The sequence below is a fragment of the Corvus moneduloides genome, chromosome 19 (genome assembly GCF_009650955.1).
Source record: "Corvus moneduloides isolate bCorMon1 chromosome 19, bCorMon1.pri, whole genome shotgun sequence".
NCBI lineage: Eukaryota > Metazoa > Chordata > Aves > Passeriformes > Corvidae > Corvus > Corvus moneduloides.
The window spans coordinates 4876112-4897920 of NC_045494.1; the positions used below are offsets into that span (position 1 = coordinate 4876112).

The 21809-nt window shown below is 40.0% G+C and overlaps 1 protein-coding gene across 1 annotated transcript in view; it reads right to left on the reverse strand.

Moving 5' to 3' along the window:
* ANKFN1 (ankyrin repeat and fibronectin type III domain containing 1) overlaps positions 1-21809 on the reverse strand; it is a 114041-nt gene that overhangs the window by 35187 nt on the left and 57045 nt on the right. The window contains 4 exon segments of the mRNA XM_032129281.1: positions 2654-2744; positions 3380-3477; positions 17313-17426; positions 18928-19122. Of these exon segments, the coding sequence (XP_031985172.1) occupies positions 2654-2744; positions 3380-3477; positions 17313-17426; positions 18928-19122 (498 nt within the window).

A 21809-nucleotide genomic window follows, 5' to 3' on the forward strand; every position in this document is an offset into this window, starting at 1 on the left:
TCACTTGCTGCTAATGACAATCTCAGCCTTCATTTTAGAAAAACAAACTCATCACAAATAGGAAGAAGAAACTGTGTGTATCAGAAAGGAGCTCTTTAATTCCAGACTTGGCTATTTTCATACTTTGATTATAATGAGAAAAGCGCATTGCGCCCATTTCCTGGCCCAAAGGAATGGTGGATCAAGGTATTAAGAGATCTGTCTGCACAGAAGACATGCTCCCATCTTGCTGGCACGGAGGCCGTGTATGTACTCACAGCCACCAGCAGTTTGCTCACTCACTAAATATACAGATCCAGTTTCTAGTGCAAGTTTGGAGACAAGCATTCCTTCCAATGGGCTCACTACGCCAGGGATATAAATACCTGTTTATTTACATTTAGTGTAGCTGCCAGAGTAAGCCCCATGAAAGGCTGGAAAGAGAAGACATTTGGTATCCTGATAGCGTGTGGTCAGTGTGACAGCTGCAGAGGGGCTGTCCGGTGTGCTTTGTTCTAATGCAGACATCAGGGCCAGCTGCATTTACTGCTCTGTGTGGGGAAAATGTCCTTAGATCTCCTGTGAGCAGCCAGGAGGGACCAACTGGAACTCACCAAAGTGCTTTGGTGTTTTCAGGTAGAGTTTCAAACAACCTCGTGATTTCTCTATCCCAGTGTTTCCAAACATTTTGAACCTCCAGATTGCTGACTACCTTAAAAATGACAGAGAAACCAGACCAGCTTCCCTCATTGTCCATCACTCACCTGCTAATGAATAAACCTAGAAATGTTTCTGTCTGCTGGGATTTCACAGAGCAGTTGCACAACGTTGGCCACCACTTTCCAGGCTGCTGCTGTGTGGGGGGGAAACAGGAGGACGCTGGCAAGCACTCACTGTCATCATACACAGACACATCTCCAAGGGTGTCACCAGCCTTTGATGCTCTGGGATTGGACTGTATCAGCATCAGGCCCTGAATCTTTCCTTTCCCTTGCATATTCTTCTGGCTGCTGTTACAGACAACTGTAGAGCATTAATGTATTCTCATTTAAGTTTTAGCTTAGGGCCATATTTTGTTTTACAACACTGGTGTAATGTCAGCTTGCTGCCTCCCTGCCAAGCACAAATCTGCTAGTTTTCCAAAGCAGTGGTGAAGGCAGTCATGTGAATAAGGGAGTTCTGCCTCCAGTAACTGCAATGGTAAATAACATCTTGTCTCTCTAATGTGAGTATTATTTAATGAAAAGGTTTGCATTTAGGCTCTGCTGGTCTTACTGTAAAGCTTAAGCACATGACCCTAGACCCAGCAATTCCAGAACTTTCTGTACTCTAACACCCTGAGACAAGGGGAATGAACAGAATTCTCTCCAAAGCTTTTGTGCTGATCCACTGAAATCTGCAGGAAGATTTCCCTCACACCCCAAAACTTTGGAACTGGCACATAATGTCAGATGTTAGGAGGTTAGTAGCAGGGGGCTATAAAAAGGGAAGAGAATGCAATATGCTCAAAGCAAAATTCACATCATACAAAGCTGCAGTCTTAAATACCACCTGTCTTGCCAGGAGTGCTCCTTCTTTGGGGATTTTTGGCTGAATAACTAGCAGCTACTGTGAAAGAATCTTTCCCCCAGCTGATGTAAATTTTGGATTTGTGAGGCCAAGTTCTGTGTAGTTACACCTGGCTATAGTCAAGGTAATTGCACATCACCAAGTTACTCAGTTATCCACAGTATCTTTTTCCCATGATTGTAGCCCATTTTTGTTCTATAGCAGAATATTTCTTTAGCCTAGTTCTGGTATTGTTCTGGAGAAAACACAAGAAAAAAATTGAAGCAAAATGGGACAATGGTAATGCAAGAGCCTTATTTATCCAACCCTCTCCATTATGACTACTGAGAGTAGGTACAGCTTGTTATATTTTCTCACATTAGCATGAAAGGTTATTAAATTGCTACATTAGCCTAATAAAAACTAGTGTTAATGCAATAAAAAGAAGAGTCCCACTTTACTGTGTTAATCAATACAAGGGGAGCTGTAATACATTGAGCCACTTTGGCAGGCAACACTAAGTCTGGAAAAGCAATTAACAATACAATGTGATTGTAATAGATTAAAAATTACAAATGACAGATCATAGCCCTAATGGAGTCTGAGAAAACCTGTCAGAGGTTGGAAAAGGAAGAAAGGCTTTTGGACATTTCTGGAACATTTATAGGCTACATCCTACCACCATGTGTGTCCACACTGGAGTATTTTATGTACAGAATGCTATAAGAATGGTCCAGTGAATGGGATCTGTAGTGCTACAAGGTAAAGCATAAAATGACATGAGATGCATGTAAGTGTTTTGCTTCTAGCAGCTCAGAATCAGGTTTTGATCCATTCATGTACCGAAAAAGGAAGTTCCATATATCAGAACTCTCCTAAGAGAAATGAAGATTAAAATATTTCTCATTTTTTAAAGTGTTAATGGCTAGACAACAATGTTCTGTCAAAGGACTGGAGAAGAATAAAAGCTGAGACATAAATACACATATATTGTAATTTTTCTTTTTTTGGGGGCATTGGAAGGAGTTGAGTTTTATTATTAATTTCACTCCTAGATGACGTGACAATTACTTCATGAACTCCAACATCACTAAGCAAACTGGGAGGGCAGACAAACCCAACCTACTTGAAGGAGAAGCATATTCAGGAGTAGAATTGCGTGGAGGTCCCCATCCTCTCATGTTGTATGCTGAGACACGGACATAATACCTCTGGCCCTGCAAATGGAAACAACTGGAATCAAAACTATCACTGGATTCAAAATCTTGGCTGTAACAACTGCAAAGCAGTCCCTCACAAAGATTTTTTTCAGTGAGAAACTTAAATAGCTTTAATAATTTAAATGCACCATGATAGATTGAAACATACTACAAAGATTTAAGGACAAAGTTTGAGACCCAGTTCTGTTTGGTATAAAAGAGATATACAAAGAGATATAAATAAATAAGAGATATAAACAAAAATGAGAATGATCGATATCCACATGTACATTCCTGGAAGAAGGAGAATAGACAGAGTTGTTAATTGAGGGATGGGTCATCAGAGTCAGGTCTAGATTTCTCAAGAGCCTATGATCTGCACTGATTATCCCATGATCCAGAAAACAGCAGTTTTTGCTCCAGTCTTTCCCAATTTCCCCTGAGAATGGTAACTCAAAAAATGGTTCATGCTGTCTATTCCTTTGTGACTTTTGGATTATGGCTACCAGACACATCACGCTCAATCACTGGAACATGCTGCTACAAGACAGGCTCTGCAGTGATTTCCAAGGGGCGCTGATGCAAATTCTCGTGTCTTTGTATCACTGCGGGGACTAGGCCTTCAAGGTCTAAATGAGTCCTCTGGCACTCACCGTCCTGAGACCTGTGATGGAGCACCTCAAAGAGTGAAGATTATCCATAATTATTTCACCAGCCAAAGGAGAAAAGTCTTCTGCAGAGCTCCATTCCACTAGGGAACAAATAGCATGAGAAAATCAAGTCAAGTACCAGTCCAAGCAAGGAAGTCAAAGGCCTTGAATCACTCACAGGTTAACTTTTCTCCTAGCAGTTTCCCAGTCCATGTGGATAATAAAAGTCACATTTAACAGTAATGTTTCACAAATACACAGTAATTAAATTATATCTCTGTGCATGGGAGACAAAACCAAAATATTGTTCAAAAGCTTTTCAGGAAAGAATGCTTAAAAATAGACTGCAATACAAATTCCTTTGAGTCACCATTGCCCTCATTTAAACAATTTCCTTTTAAAGAAAGAGAAGTAGTGGAAAAGAGAAGGTGAAGGAATTGGACCTGTTAATGCCATTTGGCAGTTTATACATCCTAACCAACGAAAAGCAGTGGCTTGCATTGGATCTGCACAGGTGGGCATGGGCAGAGTCCTTTTGGCTCCTCAGGCCCACAAAACTTTCATCACCTACCCTTGGCTAATTTGGATAGAAATATTCTCTTTGGACCAGGCACTCACTGGAGCCTCATGGTTGGTTTCAGTGGGTTCTGGCTCTCCCGGCCAGGCCTGCTGTTGCTGTGGTCATGGCAATTACAGAGCTCCACCAGGACCTGTTAAGCTGAATCCACTTTTGGATGGATTTAAGTGCTGCTGGGCTGACAGACATGTCAGCTCAGCACTCCCATCTTTCCTTCAGCCCAAATTGTGATGGGCACCTTCACCAAAGTGCTCAATGTCACTCCCATTCCTGTTGAGCACAGGGGTTATGTAATCAGCAGTCCTGCTGTCCATATTCCTCCTCAGTACTTGCAAAAATTATTGTGCACATAAAATAGTATTGAGCAGACCATGAAAAACTACTGGATGATTTAAAAAAAGGAATATATGCAAGTGAGGAACAGATGGCTGCAGGTAGGAAACTAGCCTTTTTTCTTAAATTATTCCTTATTAATGGAGGGTGCCATCCTGGTTAATCCTGGAGTCCTGCCTCTGGGATTTAGTGACTTGTACCTTCAGATTCAAACTTCCAGGAAAATCTATAAAACCATAGTGAAATTAATCTATTGAATTATTCTACAGTAGAAACTGGGAAATCTCATCAATTTCCTGGATTTACACCAAAGACTTCAATATAAAGCTTTCCTTTATTTCCTAAAAACCATTCACAGAATAGTTTTTAGACACTTTGTTTCTATATTCATTAGTATTGGAGTTGATAATTTAGAAGAGATCAGAGGATATAGGTATCCTAATTTCAGCATGTAGAATTTTCATCTTCTGGCAGTGTCATACTGGTATTTTCACATTAGAAGAAAACGGCTTCAGAGAATTTCTTTCTCAGCATATACAACATTTAACTGACAACATATTTTTCTAAAACAGCATGATACCAAGTATCAATACCATAACTCATTTTCCCCTTCTCCCCTAATCGCTCCTTTTCTATGATTGCATTTTGTGAATGCACAGCATGTTCTGCAACATTTTTGTGTTTGCTCCAATGAGAAGAAGATTGGTTTTTTATATTCTCGTTGAATTTTTTCACGGTGTATTTTTCTAGTTTTCCATGGGTTTTAAATACCTAATTACTGCCACCTTTAGTGGAAGCTATCTCTACACATTAGTAGGAAAATGTAGAGACTGTTGCAGTACCATATTGTAGGGTTTTGTTGACAGTTTAATTATGGGAATACTTAAAAGTAACATTGAACTTGATGGCCTGTCAGAGTGTCCATTGTAAACCATGATTTTCAAGGTTTCTAGCTCCACTTGTGTTAAATCACTGCAGACACTGTACACGTGCTGAACACTTAGATGTGTTTTCTGTTTTCCAGAAGGAGAAACCAGGAGAAACCCTGTTCAAACTGCTGAACATGTTGTTGACAGGCTTGCAGCCATTTTAGACACCATTTTTCTTTTCAAGAATTCATGTCAAGCTAGAAAGTGTCCCTCAGGACAGATTCTGCCAGCAAATCCTGCCTTCTTTGGAATCCCCAGGCATGCCTGAGTGTCCTGGTCCAAGAGAGGGGAAGTGGTTGGGTCGCACTTCAGGCAGCACAAAGCAAAAGCCAAGGGTGAGAGAAGTAGCTCTAAGCTGCTTTTGAGCTTCCCAAATTTTTAACTGTTCTATGGACTGGAGGCTGCCCAGACATAAACTGGTACTTCAAGAGGCATATTTAAATTTGGGTAGCTTACACAAATAAACATTGCAGCCCCGTCCTTGATGTGGATCCCCTTCCACTTGCATTTGGCATTTAGGGGAGCACTCCCAATATTTAGAGATGCTGGCACACTATCTGAAGAGGAGTTAATGCCTTAATCTGAGCAGGATTGCAATCCTACCTGTCTGCAAGCCTGTGGCCAGCAGGAACACCACAATACTGGTGGTTGTGACATAGCAACAGCATGGCAGCTTGTTCTCAGAAATAATCAAAGGCTGCTGAGTTCAGAGAGAGATGCTGAGTTTCTAAGGGGAGAACAGGCTGACATGGCCCTCAAAGCCATCTCAGGAGCAGCAGGGAAGTTTGTGAGGTTTTGTGATAGTAAAAAGGCTTTGCTCTGATCTTCCAGGGCAAACTGCTGCCCCAGCTCATGTCAGTGAACTCCTGTGTGCTGGGTGACACTGGGATGTCCCAGCCCCTTGAGGGACAGCAACTCCCTTGGGAGAGTGACCGAGTGCTCATCCTGTCACGAGGTGCCGAGGGTGCACCCCTGGGTGCCCCCTGGTCCCCCCACCATCCCATCCTTCGCTGGCTGCCAGGCTTAGGCTCAACTGTGCTTCTCCTTATGCAGCCACCAATGACAGCATTTTGCTTTTTTTTGGCTTAGCCGGTGGTGGCTGAGCCCCATGGAATTGAAAACACAGAATATGATATTAGCCTGTGGTTTAGGTTATGGTTATCATGGTTGAGAATCCCCCTATTAAAGGATATTTATCTAACAAGATGGTGTATCCAAAGTTACTCAAAACTTAATTTTCAAATATATTTATTTAAAAACCTCACTTTTGGAAAAAAACCCGTCCCCCAGTTTCAATAAAAATTTCCATAACTGAAAAATAAATATTTTTTCAACAGCTGTGTTGGAATAGTGCCTTCTTTTTTCCCTCATTTCAAAGTATATCTGTCATAAAGAAACTCATAACAAGTTTTGGAATTTTCTTGCTTACTTATAATTTTAAAAAACGTTTTTTCTCCCATGATTTTACCAACTCAAGTGAGAAGAAGATGACATGATACAGCTTTAAATATATGCAAATCAATGGAAATAATTTATCACTTAGGTTTATATCTCCTGCTCTGCATTTCCAGATTTCAGCTCTCTACTGTAATGGTCATCTAAAAATAATACATAATATTCTGCTATACTGATTAATTGGGTTAGAAATCTCCTAGGAGGATGTGGATACCAGTTTTCCTCTTTTATAGATGTGAAAATGAAGTAAGGAGAGGTAGAGCACCTTGTTCAGTCAACAGGCCCCAAAACAAGGGGCAAAATCCATGTATTAGGCTGGTGTTGCTCCCACTGCCTGGTTTGTGGGATATCTGCAGCTCTTCCTGGTACCAATACAAAGCTACTCACCCACGGTGTTTCCCTGGTGATCAGCCTGGACCTAAAAATTATGTAATTTGTGCATGAGCAACCCATCATGAAGATCTAGCTAAATCTTTGCCTCCATTGTGAGAGAGACAGTGCTGGAAGAGAGCAGACAGAAATTACCAATCATTTGTGTCATGCTGAAGTTCTTGGGACTTTAAGAAAGAACAAAAGGCTGCCTCACCTCAGCACCTAAATGCTGAATTATAAACATGCTCAAGTATAGAAAGCTGAGGATGAAGGGGGTCCTTTATAAGAGCCCAGGAACAGGAGCTGGTCTTGTAGACTGAACCAACTGTGCTGTAAAGGACCTGAAAGCTGTTGGGTGAATTAAGGATGGAGCATGTTCCAGTCCTGTTCTGAACACCCCAAAGGGCTGCTTTGTTGTGAACGCTGAATGTCTTTGCTGTTGCGGCTTTCCATCTGACACTTCATGTTATGTCAGAGCAGGGCTTTTTTGTGTGTTTAATATATTGGTGACTATGTGTTTTAATGAAGGTGCCCTGTATTCCAGAGCTAGCAAATGCACGATGTGTTGCTGCGGTCGCCAAGATAAGTAGTAATTTTTAAATAAACAGCAGTATAAACAGTTACATAAAACTCATGTAAATTGCTGGCACATAATTTTAGACTGGCTTAAGTTATGTAACTTACTTGTGGCCAAGTTGTTTTTTTTTTTTTTTTATTTTTAAATACTCAATTCACGCGCTTTAAAATAAAGGGAGAAGTTTATTTTCACCTGTTTCTTTTCCACTCACAACCTTTCTGTTATACTGAGCATTCCTTTAACAGCTTATCAGAGAGATGGACAGACAGATAAAAGTCAAAGGGAAGGCACAAAACACCTCCTGACCCTATTATAGATTCATTCAGGAAAGCACCTTCTCCTGAATCAAGTAAATAGCCTGAGCCACAGTAGAATTTGTCTGTTCTCTTGACATTTGTTTTTGCTTGCATTTAAATTACTCTCTGAATTGCTGAGTAGATTAATTACACCGAGGGACAGGAGTTCTGTTTCTGCTTGTTGGGGTCTGCAGAGTAGTATATGGAGCTGGAATTCTGGATTTCATTCCTGCATGTGCTACTGACTTGCTGAGTGACCTTGGGCAGTGCATTCTGCCACTCTGGCTTTTAAGGCAGGCTTGACCAGCAAAGGTTCTGTCTCATTCCCTTCCTCCCATGTCCAGGGCCTGGGCTGATGGTGGTCTTATCTTGTGTTTCCAAGGGCCTCAAAACAAATAATTGTGTTATTTATTAGCTTTCTTTGAATTATAAAACTGACAGAGAGAACATCCAGAAACCACTTCATGCCATTCTTTTCTCCTTACTGATCTTGATGAAAAAATTTTACTGATTTGCTCTCATAATGCCTTAGCAGCTGATTTAAGGACATTAAACACTGCCATTCATATGAATAAAATCAGGATGAAAGACCCTAAACAAGTATTTATAAAACAAGTGAAGAGACCCAAACAGTAGTGAAAAGCTGGAATCTGTTGGTGTAGAGCGTCACCAGCTCTGATGGACAACACAGTTTGCAGTATTTGGTCAGCTCCTCCTTGCTGTCTTCAACTGTTCTTTCCAGCCTGATTTAAGAAAGGAACCCAATTTTTTCAGATTTTCAGTTCAGGCTGTGTTCATACCTCTCTCATGTTTGGATATCATCCAAGAAATGATAGGAGAAAGACAAGTTATACCAGCTGTAGGGACTACTGATAGCATAATGCTTCCATTAGGAGAAAAACAAATGTTTGCCACTGAGCAGTTTGTACAAACACAGAAGTTCGAACACAGTCATGGCCTGGGACTTGGATTTCTAGGTACAACTTAAATTAAAACCTGAACTCCAAATACTAGTGTTCATTATTTTGGATCTTATCTATAATTTCAGTTTTTTCTGTAAACTTATCCGAGGCTCTTTGTACTGGGTTAGTAGAAGCATCAATAAAGCTGACGAGGAATGAAAAAAGATGCAAACATAGAGCTCTGTGCCCGCCTGAGGCAAACAAAGTACTGCTGTGGTGTGGTGGGAAGGAGCTGCAGGGGGGCTTAAGGGCCTCTCAACAGAACAAGATGGAACAGTGCAAGACAGAGTACCAAGAAAAGCATCTCTAGACTATTGGTAGAGAGCACATCTTCATTTGAAACTTCCATGGCTATGAATCTTCATGATACTTATTTCAGAGGTTTTTTTTTTTTAATAATCAAATACTTTATTTGCAGTAAATCTTCTTCCCAACAGCTCTGGGCTCCTTTGCATTTTTTGCCTGCTAATAATAACCAATGATGTTAAATAACCTTTCCTGTGGCCCTGTTTCTGCATGTTCCTTTGACCCAGGCCAGAATACTCTATTTTATGTCTTGACATTTATGGGAACCATTATGACAGCAGGCTGGGTGCCAAAGACACATCTTTGCTTGATCATGGTTTCACTAGTTCATTTTAAAGCAAATCTGCATTATATAAATGATTTATAAGATACTATTTTTATTGAATTTTAATAAAATTCTCACCAAGAGAATATAAAAAAAATTGATCTTTTTTTCTCAAGTATTTGGTTAGCATTTTCTAATCGCAGCAATTCTTTATCTGTTTGCAATAAGGCCAGCTATTCCAGTACAAGAAGGAAATTTTTTCCTCTCTGTTAGTGAAAATGACATTTCTTACTAACACTTTATAAATAACTAAGAAAATGTGCCATGTGGGTGCACATTCAGCCTTCCAATGTGGGCCAGTGGTTAGAAAGCTACAATGGATTATAATAACAGCCAAGATTTGTTTCTCAGCCCTGAAATGACAAAACATATCCCACTCTGGACGTGGAAAGAAAAGTAGGAGAGAGCGTGCGTTAGAACTCTGAGAGGGGATTGGAGAATAAATGGGGTTCTTATGCAAAGGCTTCACATCCTAGAAAAGCTTGGCTTGGATTCTGCAAGTTTCCCCTCCCAGTGGGCCCGTTTTACTCCTGTAATCTGTGCAGTGAGAGCCGGGGGGAAGCTCCCGCATGCAAGGACCGATCGTTTGTGCAAAGCATGCACGGGGCTGGCTCAGCTTCATCCGAAAACACGACATTAAAGTCTAATTAATAATGAGCAGCTGGGAAAATGCAAACAAAAAAGTAATCTATCTCAATGTAGGAGGCAAACCAGAGCAGTGCCCAGCATGGGGAACAAAGGAAGGAAATACACAGACACTAATTCAAGTAATCTGTTTAATGGGATTCCGCTCCTTGTCCTCTAGTTCTCCTGTGATATAAAGAGGGACTTTGCTGCATCAATGTTGATTAACCATATTTAAGGCTTTTATTTCTTTATAAACTAATCCCTACAGTAGCTTAAAGAGCTTTCACCTTCCCTAGAAATGCAGACAGGTGTTGCAGGCAAAACAGCCTTGATTTGGGGATCTTTTACTTAATTTAATTTATCGCCAATTAACACAAATTTCTAATAATTCGTTCAGAGTGAGAAGAAAGTAAATATAATTAAAAAACAATTTAAGTGAACACCTTTTCACCATCTTTCCCAGACTGAACTTAATCCAAACACATATCCTCCCCCTTTCCTACTGTCAGCTTCCCTTCTCTCCACCATGGCTTTCACTCAGTGATGGGTTTTCCATCACACTGAGGCATAGCCAGGCCAGGTGTGAGCAGCACCCGACCTCTCCTGAACTCCTCCCACTCCTTCAGTGGCCCCTGGCTAATGGAAACTGCCATCCATGCCCAGCACTGTGCTCAGGAGTGAGCCAACTGGGTGCTCAGGTGTGAACTGACTGAACTCAGACATGGGTTAAGAGGGGGCTCATGGGTGAGTCAGCTGGGTGTTCATTTGTAAATTAACTGGGTGCTCATGCACAAACTGATGGGGTGTTCATGCCTGAACTAACTGGGCACTCATGCATGGAAGCAGGAAACACTGCAGTTTATGCTCAATACACGAGGTAGGAGCTTGCAGCAGATGCCAAGGCCTGATTCCAAATTTACAGACACATATCAGTTCTGGGGGTCAGATCTGGTTACTAGAACAGGATCAGGCTTTGGTCAGGGAGGCAAACTAAGACCTAGACCTTTGATACTTGTAAATGATCCAGGAAAGTCCATGATGGGCCAGAGATGAAGGTGTGAGCAGGGAAACTTTGACATAAACCCTTTGAAGACATTCTGGTTTTAAGTCTTCAGTGAGTCTTCATTCCCAAATCCATTCATCAAAATATCTGCCAAATCAGGAACCTCCTTGAAGACAGAAGCTGAAGGTCTTGAGTCCCAGTCCTGACACTGACTATAAGGAATTCACCTCTTCTATGCCATACCTATGAACTGGAAGCTGTAACAGTTGCATGCAAACAATTAAAAGAAAAAACTTATTAATTTTGGTAAGTAAAAGCTAATGTAAAAGGCAAAACAGTGTCTAAAATTCAACAACATCATGATACGAGCCTTTTTTGTTAGAAACCAAGGCAGACAAAAGTAGAGCCTATATGTCTGGGTTTTCTCAGAGCTATTCATCCTGAGCTGCTGTTCAAAATCCTTATAAACCACAAAGCGGGAGGAAAGAATGATTCAGCTGAGTAACCAGTGTTTGATTAGCTACATTAGTTAATTACACCATCACTTAGTATGTGATTCATGTTCAAAGCTGATTTTAAATCCATAGCAAACTTAAATAATAGAAATTCTTAAATTTTATATTAAGTCCAGCACATACTACAGACATTGACAGGAGCTAGAAATAGAAAGGTTTGTTTTAACTTTTATACATTTCTGTACTGGCTAGGCATAAAAATAGAAGTCAAATTGCACAGTCCTGTTAGCTACCAAAATGTAACGTGCAAATAAAGTGCCCAGGAGACCTAATAAAATGCCATAAATGAACTACTGTAAGAAATATCAGACCACACCTATTCAGCAGGATAAATTCAAATGTCTTACAAAGAAATGTATTCTCTTTTCTTTTCATGGAGCAAGAACTGTTTTGAGAAAAGATAGAACGAGTTTCAAAATATATAAAGAAACTCTGAATAATAAGTGGAAAAGGTTTCAAGACCAAGTGCAGAATGCTGCTCAGTTCCATATGGACTGGACCAGAATCAAGCAGTGACACAGCACCTACTTTAGAAAGACAGAGGTATTGTTATTAAAGCACTACATTTCCATAAGATTCACTTCAACAAGCATTCATTTTCACAACCAGGGTTCTTCTAGAAGTCAAAGACAGCACAGGCTTGCTGCTTTCTACTCAGACACTGCTATGTGAGCAGATAGTCGCCACCAAAGTGGAGAAAGATAGAGATATAAATATATATATATTTAGGTCCTTGAGGATCACTGCAGGGAGCCTGCTGTGGAACAAATCCAAACTTGGTCAAACATGGAAGGCCAACTTTTGATAGACAAATAAAATATAATTAAAAAATGTGGTATCTGCTGTTTGTATGTGCTCATGGGGACAAGCAGAAGCTCACACAAAATGATGAGATTATTTGGTTGTGAAAGTATTACCCCCAAGAATAAAACAGGCAGAATCACACAAAATTTATAGATTGTTCCTGTAAAATCTTTGAGGTTTTTTGCACTGGAATCTTCAATGTAAATTTTCCATCGACCTGGTGAGAAGCCAGCTGACAAGCCAGCTGAGAATCCCAGATCCAGGTTTCCTTTGAGCTCCAGGGCAGGTCTCAAACAGGCCTAGCCTGGCAGGCTCCTCATTCCTGAGCACAGGTGCTGACCCTGAGCGCAAAGGCAGCTCCATCCATCCCTTAGATGAGACTCACAATGACAACAGCAAATTGTCTGGTCTGTTCTGGGCTAGAACTGACCCATTCCACATGGCTATGTGACAGCAACATCCTGTGGCTAGTGCATATCCATCCAGGACTGCAACAGTGACTTAGAGACAGTTTAAACTATTCTCATTCAAAAAAAATTCTGAAGTGGACCACAAATTGCTTTGGAAGAAAGGAGGAAGGGAACAACCTTTTCTCAAAATTTAAGCAAAACGTAAGTCCTTCTTTCCTGATATAAGCCAACCTGTTTTGCTTTGCTTTGTTTTGTGTTTTAAAGAGCTACACCAACTGAAAATAAAAATCTTTTCTCCATCCAAAAGAAATCTGAGAAGGCAGCTGGGAAGTTCTGACAAACATGAAATACTCTGCTAAAATACCAAATTAAACAAAAAGGTAACCAGGGCTAAAGTGGCCTAGACAGCTCAGCACCACTATCTGGAAAATAACTTGGCATCCACAGCTACAACCAAACAGAGAAGATTAGCTTTGTTTGCTACATCAAACATGTCTTTCTTCCTCTCTCTTCAAACATAAATAGTTCCAGGCTCTAAAATAAATTAGCTCAACTGGGGTTATACAAGCTGTTTCATTTTTTTTTCTTCAAAAGGGAGTATAGATGTTTGTTTAAAAATTGTAAATAAAATATAAACAGAGATTTTTCATTGCATGGTGATCCTTTCCAGTAGGTAATGATCAGCACTATGTCCATTTTTCTTCCTTATCCTATACTTTGGGATCACAGCGTTGTTATGACTACTTCTGTTGGGAAATGGATGAAAAAAATCATGCAGTAAGAGGAGGTTTATCTGTACTTATTCACTGTAAAAGCAAAATAATAATCAGGTTTAAAATCCACAGAAAATAAATATGACAAAATTACTTAAACCTTACTTATAATTTTTTCATTGAAAAAACCTGCTTTCTTTATGTGTATGTGTTGGATGAAACATGTGAACCCTAGAAGGGCTGATTAATGAAAGAAAACAGTTCTTAAAAAGCCCAGCAAGCACCTGCTGCTTGTCTCTAGGGGGATGTTCCCGGGAGCTGAGTGCTGTCTGTCCTGGACTATGCTGCTGTGGGGTATTTTTCATCGAGATGGTTGCAGAGGTGCAGCTCTGGGATAACAAAACATCCTGCAGTACCAGTGTGGTGGTGTAAACAGAAAGCTCTCCCTGGCTTCCAACTGGGGCAAGTTGTTTTGTATGTCAACGTGGAACGCTTTGATTGTGTTTTCAAAGATGTAAAACTAAAGCAGGTCCTAAGTACTTCCATGGTGGGATGTGAAGTTTGGCTCTAGGGCACAATTAACCAAGGGCAGGGTTTTTTTTTTTCTCAATATTACAGTGATGTTTCACATCCTTCCTAAAACTGGCTGGGATGAGGTGTCTCTGGCTTTGAGTCTTTCTCTAGCATGGAGCAAATTATTACTTTTATTATTGATTTATGTCATGCCTGTCTGCTTCCAGCCTCAAAACACTTTACTAAGTTACAATGTACTTAGGAATCATTTCACATCAGCCACCACCACGCTGCAGCCTTCTCCAGAGGGAAACTGAAGGGAGCCATTAGGATGGTGCCTGCAACATTAAACAACAATCCGGAGAGGAAGTAAAGAATACTCTGGCTCCTTAAAGCAATGGCTGAACAGAATGCAGTCACTGAGCTGCCATCCAGCTGGGACACCAAAGTCAATACCCATTCACCGTGTGTGGTTAAAATTAAATCTCCTAATGAAGTGAGATGGTTTTAGTGGTTAGAGAGTGAGTGCAAAGTATTATTCTCCTGTATGATTATTTGTAAGTTATACAGCTAACAAGGGAAAAGGTCACACAGGAAAACAGCAGACAGTTAGATAATGCTCCAAGCCCAGTTTCTAAAAGACATTTGGGCAAATAAAGCTTTGGAAAAAATATATTAAAAAAGAAAAAAGAAAAAGAAGAAGAAAAAAGAAAGATGACACAGGAAAAATGGAATTGGCAGTTTTTCACTGTTTTTAGGGAACTAAACTAAACTGAACAGAATTGATGTCAGTTTTTATCCCCTATAGTTCAGGTCTAGAGAAAAGAACATTATTAGTTTTTGTTAATGAGCAGGTATTCCCTAAACATTGCTGCAAATGCTCCTGAATTTTAATTTGCTTAGAAAAAGAAACGGTAAAATATTGAGGGGGAAAAAAACCCACCCTAACAGCCTTTTTTTTTGTTGTTCCTGAATTAGCAAAATGCTTCGATGGTTTTCTGGACAGGAGGTTTATATATCTGACTAAAAAGATCTTCACACTTTGTTATCAAGCTCTCTTTTCAGGGCTAGTAATTGCTAGCTGGTTCTAATCATTCTTGCAAGTGATCATTCGAAAGGTTCATTTTATGACCCCTCAAAGTAGCACAAAGAATCTCACTCTATAATGTAATAAACAATTCTACAAACAATGCTTAATTAATTCCCAAAAGTCACCAAAAGGAGCTATTAATGATCTTTCTTTTTATCTAACTGTAAATATGCAAGTCTCCTGGGACAAAGGATTTAAAAAGAACATTCTGGCAAGAGTAATAGTCAACTTGATAAAGCATAAAAGATCACCTGTGAGGGTAATTCAGAATACAGGGCAGTGCTACCTGGTCTGATCAGAAAGTTAGGTCAGGTTGGATTAAATTTCTCTGAATTCTGTGTTTACCGAAAACAGGACACCACTGACATGGTACAAACCAGGCTCAACCCAAATGAGCCTGGTTAGCCAAGAGAAAAGTACTACGACCTTTACAAAATTATTTTTAAAAATTAGCTCTGTTTGGGAATTTGCTTTCCTGTGAAAATACCAAGAATCATTATAAATAGAGGGTGAACAATGTTTCAAGGTTATTTAAAATACAAATATTACAAAGAACAGTCTGATATTTTCTAGAGAACTTTGGTGTTTTAGGAGCCCAAGTATTATTTTCACAAGTAAATCAGGCAGTGGGAAGCTCTTAAATGAAATTTAGTTTCCTGGCAACATAACCCATTGCCAAAAATTAGATTTAGGCTTCTAAAGGGCTTTGATGTTTTTGAAAATCACGCTTCCTGCAGCACTGCACAGCTGACTAGGTGTAATACAGTAATTTGCCTTCTACTGAGGCTATCAGGGCATTATCACTTTGATGGCTTCAGTGGTGTCTGTGAGGTTGGGGGTTTTTTTTCATAGAATGTAAAAAATTATTTTGCTGGGCACAGCCAGTGGTGAGTGGAATCTGTGACCAGAAGCAGGAGGAGGAAAGAAAGAGAGAATCTGCCTTTTCCAAAATAAGCTCCTGTAGTGCTTTGGGAGCTTGTGCTGATGCCAGTGGAGCCTGTGCACTGGTATGTACCACCTTTGGAAGGGATCCATGAGCTGTTGGACCCTCGATGGACGGGGTCTTTCTGAATCTCTCCTGTTGAAACCATCCCTGGAACACCCACCCATGGAAATATGAAACAGACTCCCTACCACACAGCCAGGATGATTCTGGCTGTGAGTATGGAAATTTTAGATTTAGGCACCTCTGAAAGGAGTTTTCAATGATTAATACAAAGAAACAAACACAGCAGGAAGCATTAAGAGAGAAACTGGGAGAAATAACTAAGAGGACTTTCAGGCTCCCACACCTTGACTCCCCTGGTCAGGGCCAAGGAGGCTTCAGGTCCCCAGTCCCTTGACCTGTGGGAGGATTCATGCTCCCACTGGCAGCTGGAGGCTGTGGATTACTGTGCTTAACACTGAAGAACTTACTGTCCCAAACATTGTAGAAAACCAGAAAGTCCCTTCAAACAGGAAGTTTTAAAAATTCTCATTTTTGTTCTAATCTTCAATAAAACTTGCTTTTTTTCTTAATGTTGGAATTTCCTGTGGAACTGAAATTTGGTTTTAAAACCATCTCTATTCAACAGGGCTATTCAGATGGAAGCATTTTCTTATTCATTCCACTTTGCAACTAACTGGTGCCACCCCGAATGTATCACTCTTCCAAGAATGATGTGGCAGCCCTGGAATAGCAAATTAATTGGGCTGTATGATGCCTCTGCCAGAAGTTTCAGCTTCCAGAGGCATTCCTTTAAGGAATGCTGGTGTGGGTTTGGCTTTTACAAGGATACACATGGTTTCAGGAGCCCACAGGCACCAAAAGTTAGTTTGTGTTTTGTAACTGCTCATCTCAACCCAGTCATTGAGCTGATGTCTTAACCACAGTGAGTCAAGCAAACTTCTTCAAAGCACTCGTGGAGAAAGCTTTTGGTTAATTTATTTTTCTTTTTTTTTAATAAAAAATTTGTCCTTGGGTAATCTTTCAAGAAAATTCCACTTCTGTGGCTGTTTACGGGGAAAATAATTACATTTAAACACTACTTGCATCATAACATAATCTCTTGTAGATAAATACCTTTGCCACTTAGCCCTCAAATTTTTGTACATTGTTAAGGGGAATGAAAGATGTCTAAATCCAGTACCTTTATACTTGGTCACCACAGCTGAGTTGACACTGAGGGGCTCTTGGAAGGTGACAGTGAGTGATGTACTGCTTGTTACCATGAGACAGACATTGGTTGGCGCCTCGGGGGCTCCTGGGAGAGAAGAGAAAACATCAGCTCTTCAGCACAACAAATCCTATTCAAACAATGTTTCTGACTCTTCAAAGAACCCACTGAAAATCACCCTGCAATTGTGAGCTTTGGGTTGTAGGTGTTTGTGTTTTCTGCCTTTTGAGCATTTTAATTAGTGCCCCTGCTAACAATATCCTGCAGACACCATTTGTTTCTATGAGGGTTTTTGGCTCCTTTTTGGTTAAAAATATCTTCCTGCATATATGTAACCCCATAAAAGAGATTAATGCTAATTATGTCAATGAAAAGCCCCTATAAATCTCTTGGGGTGGATAGGAGGAGAGAGAAAGGACAAAACCACAAAGAGCTAATGAAACCTTTATTGTTTCACTAACAAACTCAAACTTATCGAAAACCAGAAAATATTTTTACATTATCGTGATTCAAAAATTGCAAATTCCACAATTGTTTTGGTGTAATAGTTCCAAAATACAGTTGTCAATTGGGGCCTAACATTTTTGTTTAAAAAAAGAAAAGGAAAAAAAAAGCTTAATTTGCAGAATATCAATCAGGCTCAATTCAGAAATCAAACACAAAATGTCATGACTTACTGCTGGGATTGATTTAAAAAATCAGTATATTAACTTTCACTACTTCTGTATTTCCTTATTTAGTATCTTAAGAGAAGGAGCACTACATCTGTCTTGAAGAAATAACTTTAGCCTACAAAAAATCGAGAAAATTATTTGTAAGTACATTTATATAAAGATGGTTGTACAAATGTGAATGTCAGTGATTGTATTTCATCATGTAGGATACAGCTAAAAATCCATGTGTCTAGAAACAATTCAGACCTGTTTACTCCTTCATTTGGGCCAAAATAATTTAATTTGGGTACAGACTCACTTGTACCACTGTTTAAGGTGACTCAATTTGTGGCTGTGGTGATGAAATGGATACCAAGATTAAGATTAGTGTTTACCAAAAATAAGTTTAAATTTTCACAATAGGTATGTGTAAAATGAAATGTCACTGCTTGATCAAACATTTAGAACAATCCCATTCCAAAATAATAAGATTTTTTTGAAGAATAATCAAATTTCAAGAGAGAAAAGACCAATGTCCCCATCCCTCTTCCTGCCTATTCATATGCTGTTTTATAGCATCCTGTTTTAAATTCTGAACATGTTAAATGAGATCCAGGAGTAAATGTGAAAGGAGATAATCAGGGCAGAATCACTGCATCCTGAATGAAGAGTTTGGATGCTGGATGTCTTATTAATTTTGTGCAGCCTAAGGAGCCATGTGCTTGCTGCTCTCAGATATTTGGTCCTTTATTGTTCTAACGTCCATTTCCTTCTCCCTCTTGGAAAGGCCATTTCACCACTGTGCCTCCATTTCCCCACCCCAACCTTCTCCTGCTCCACAGCGGTGCCGTGAGGATCAGCCAGTGAGAGCATCTTTGGGAAGGGTTCTCAGCTGCAGATTCCTGCCTGGAATGTGGCTCTTTCCTTGTACTCACGGGCATGCTCGTAGCCGTCCTTCATGCGCTGGTAGAGCCTGGCCCTCCACTCCCAGCCCTTGAGCTGCTTTTCCTTCTCGGCGCTCTCTGTGCCCAGCCCTTCACTCACCACTTGTGCGGATAATTCCGTCACTCTCTGCTGGGCCTCCTGCACCAGCTTGCTCAGGTGCACAGACCTGCTCTCCACGTTCACAACTGCCAGGAAAAGGGGGAAATAGGAAGTGCTTGGCAAAATTTCAGCCTTGCTCAAAACACATGTAAGGTCAAACCCTCGCACACTCTGCCTTCCAGTCATTATCTTGTTGTCAAGTGGGTTACAGCAATGCCACTTAAAGATCTGGCCACTTAAATGACATGAACAACATGAATAAATTTACCACATTTTTTCCTCTGTTATTTCTCATATGCTTAAAAATGTCATAATTAGACTGAAATTGCATATCTGTTTTAAGTTGGAATATAAAAACTAAGCTAAAAATAATAAACTCTCTCTCTAACCTCTGCTTTGGTATAATATCATAAACTTACATTAAAAAAAAAGATTGTACTGGTTACAAACACACACAATATATAAACTTCTACAAACAAGGAGAGACCCAACTGGCAAAATTAAGAATTTTTTGTGCCTAAGGTCCATGGCTGGTAGAGAATGGATCTCTTTCCAGCTTTTTGTGCCACAGTTTTATCTGTGTGAGACCTAATCAGTCCTCTGACAGGCAGTGAGCAGCTTGGCACATGGAGATTTTTTCCTCCTGTGCTCAGAATAATTTTAATTTGATGTTTAGCAGTTCAGATTTTCTGTGTGAACTACTGTGGGCTACATCAAGGTGAAAATAAAGATCACATAGATTACAAACTAAAATAGGTTTGATTTTAGCCCAAATCCACAAGCTCTAAGTAGTCCACAAGACTACCCTAAAAAAGTCCCTTGATTATAAAATGAAATGTGGTGAATCAAGTCCTATTTTCAGAGTTGCTCTTAGCCTAAAATTGTTCAACCTGCAGTTTAGAAAGTAGGACTTGTAAAGATGTTTAATTTGAAAAGAAATGCAAGCACTGATTCTGGTGTTCAATATGCAGGAAGTCGTACAAGAGAAGGAACTCTGAAAACACAGAAAATAAGCTTGGTGTCTGGAATTTTTGCAGAATAGCTCTGAGATAGCCTTAATTTAAAGGGTCTCTTTCTACCAAAATCTGTGCCCTGGCACATGTAGTTTTTCTTAGCAATAGTGGGGAATTGCTAAGTAGGGACAGGCAGGCTCTTGATTGCCCCAAGCCTTTTACAGGAACAGCAAGAATCTTACACAGACTGAACCCATCATTCACTTGCACAAGTCAGGAGCAGCAGACATTCCTGAAAACATCAAACTGTACCATATAAAATACCTAGACTCTGACAGGTTTTTGATACCAAAACACCACAGGAGTGAATATGTATGTGGATATGAATATGTTATTTCTAAACTGGGATCATATGGGACAAATTAGACTGGAAAGGACCTTCACTAGACCAATCCTCTTCCAAATAGGCTCACCAAAGAGGTCAGACCAAGTTACTGAAGGCATTATCCAGTCTGGTCTTGAAAACTTCCCAGGATGAATGGAGATTATTCCACTTCTTCACTGTCCTTACAGTGAAAAAGGTGTTTGTTTTATCCAGCCGGAACCTCTCATTTTAACTTTTGCCTCTGTCTCTCACAACACTATAACAGCCAGAGTTTAGCAGAGTCTAAGAATAACCCTACTGATGTGAAAAGTGCCCTGGGATCTTTACAGCCACAGGAAAGTAAAGAATTACTCAACACCTCTGACATCCAAAGGGTTGTTTTTGAAGAATGTTTGTCTCTAAGACTTTGCTTTCAGAAGTTGGCTTGAAGCCATCCTTCTTAAGTTTGATCATTCTTCATATGGACATCAGGGACATATGGCCAAGCTCCCTGGAATCTGCTGGTATCCTCAGAACTGTTGTTTACTGGGAGGCCAGAGGTGATAGGGTTTCCTGGATCCATGCCTACAATAAACATGCAACACATCTGATAGCACAACAGGACTGAGGAAGGAGATTTTATGTGCCAGAGCTTCAGGTGGTTAAGAACTGGCATTGGTTCAAGTTCTCACTAAGGATCTGGCTCTATCTGTTTAATCAAGATTCAGATCCACATTTGTTGGGTCTTGGAAACGTGTCCAATCAGCCAGTGGGAATTTTAATCTTATTTTTATTTGGGTTCACATGAACAAGCCAAACCATGAGTATATGATGAATAATAGTAACTGAAAAGATAGTAACTTCGTCTTCTCCCCAACTAAATTAATATTTTAAATGCTGTACTCTCTGATCTTAGTTACTTTGTTTTTAAAAGATGTTGGGTTCCCGTTGAGATTTATACAATCTGAGCTCCACGTGGAGATGAAGATCATAGTTTTACTTTCTATTGCTTTATCTGCTGCTGTTCCAGGCAGAAATCCAGGTGATACAGATGGAAGCTATCTGTCCTCCAGATCTTCTTTTCTACAGAGTTAGGTTAGGGGCTATAATGAGATTTCAGCTGGATCACTACAGCTAAAATATACAGTGGAAGAGCAAAGGTTTTCTGTGAAGGAAGCTTTTTGTGTACACCTGGAATGAGGAATTCCTCTATTTCACCTTCTCCCAGCTCTGTGCATCTGTCTTGTACACTTCTAATCACATTGAGAGTTGCTGTGTCCAGTCCCAAAACTGGGTGAGTCAGGATTTTACCCTCCCATTCAGCCTGGGGAAGTCGTGCTCAATTGCCCACCATAGAGAAATGAAAATGTTCCTGCTGGGTGCTGGATCATGTTCTTGCAGCCCTGAGATGATACAAACAGGATTTAATTTGAACAGGGTTGGTTGAGTACAGAAA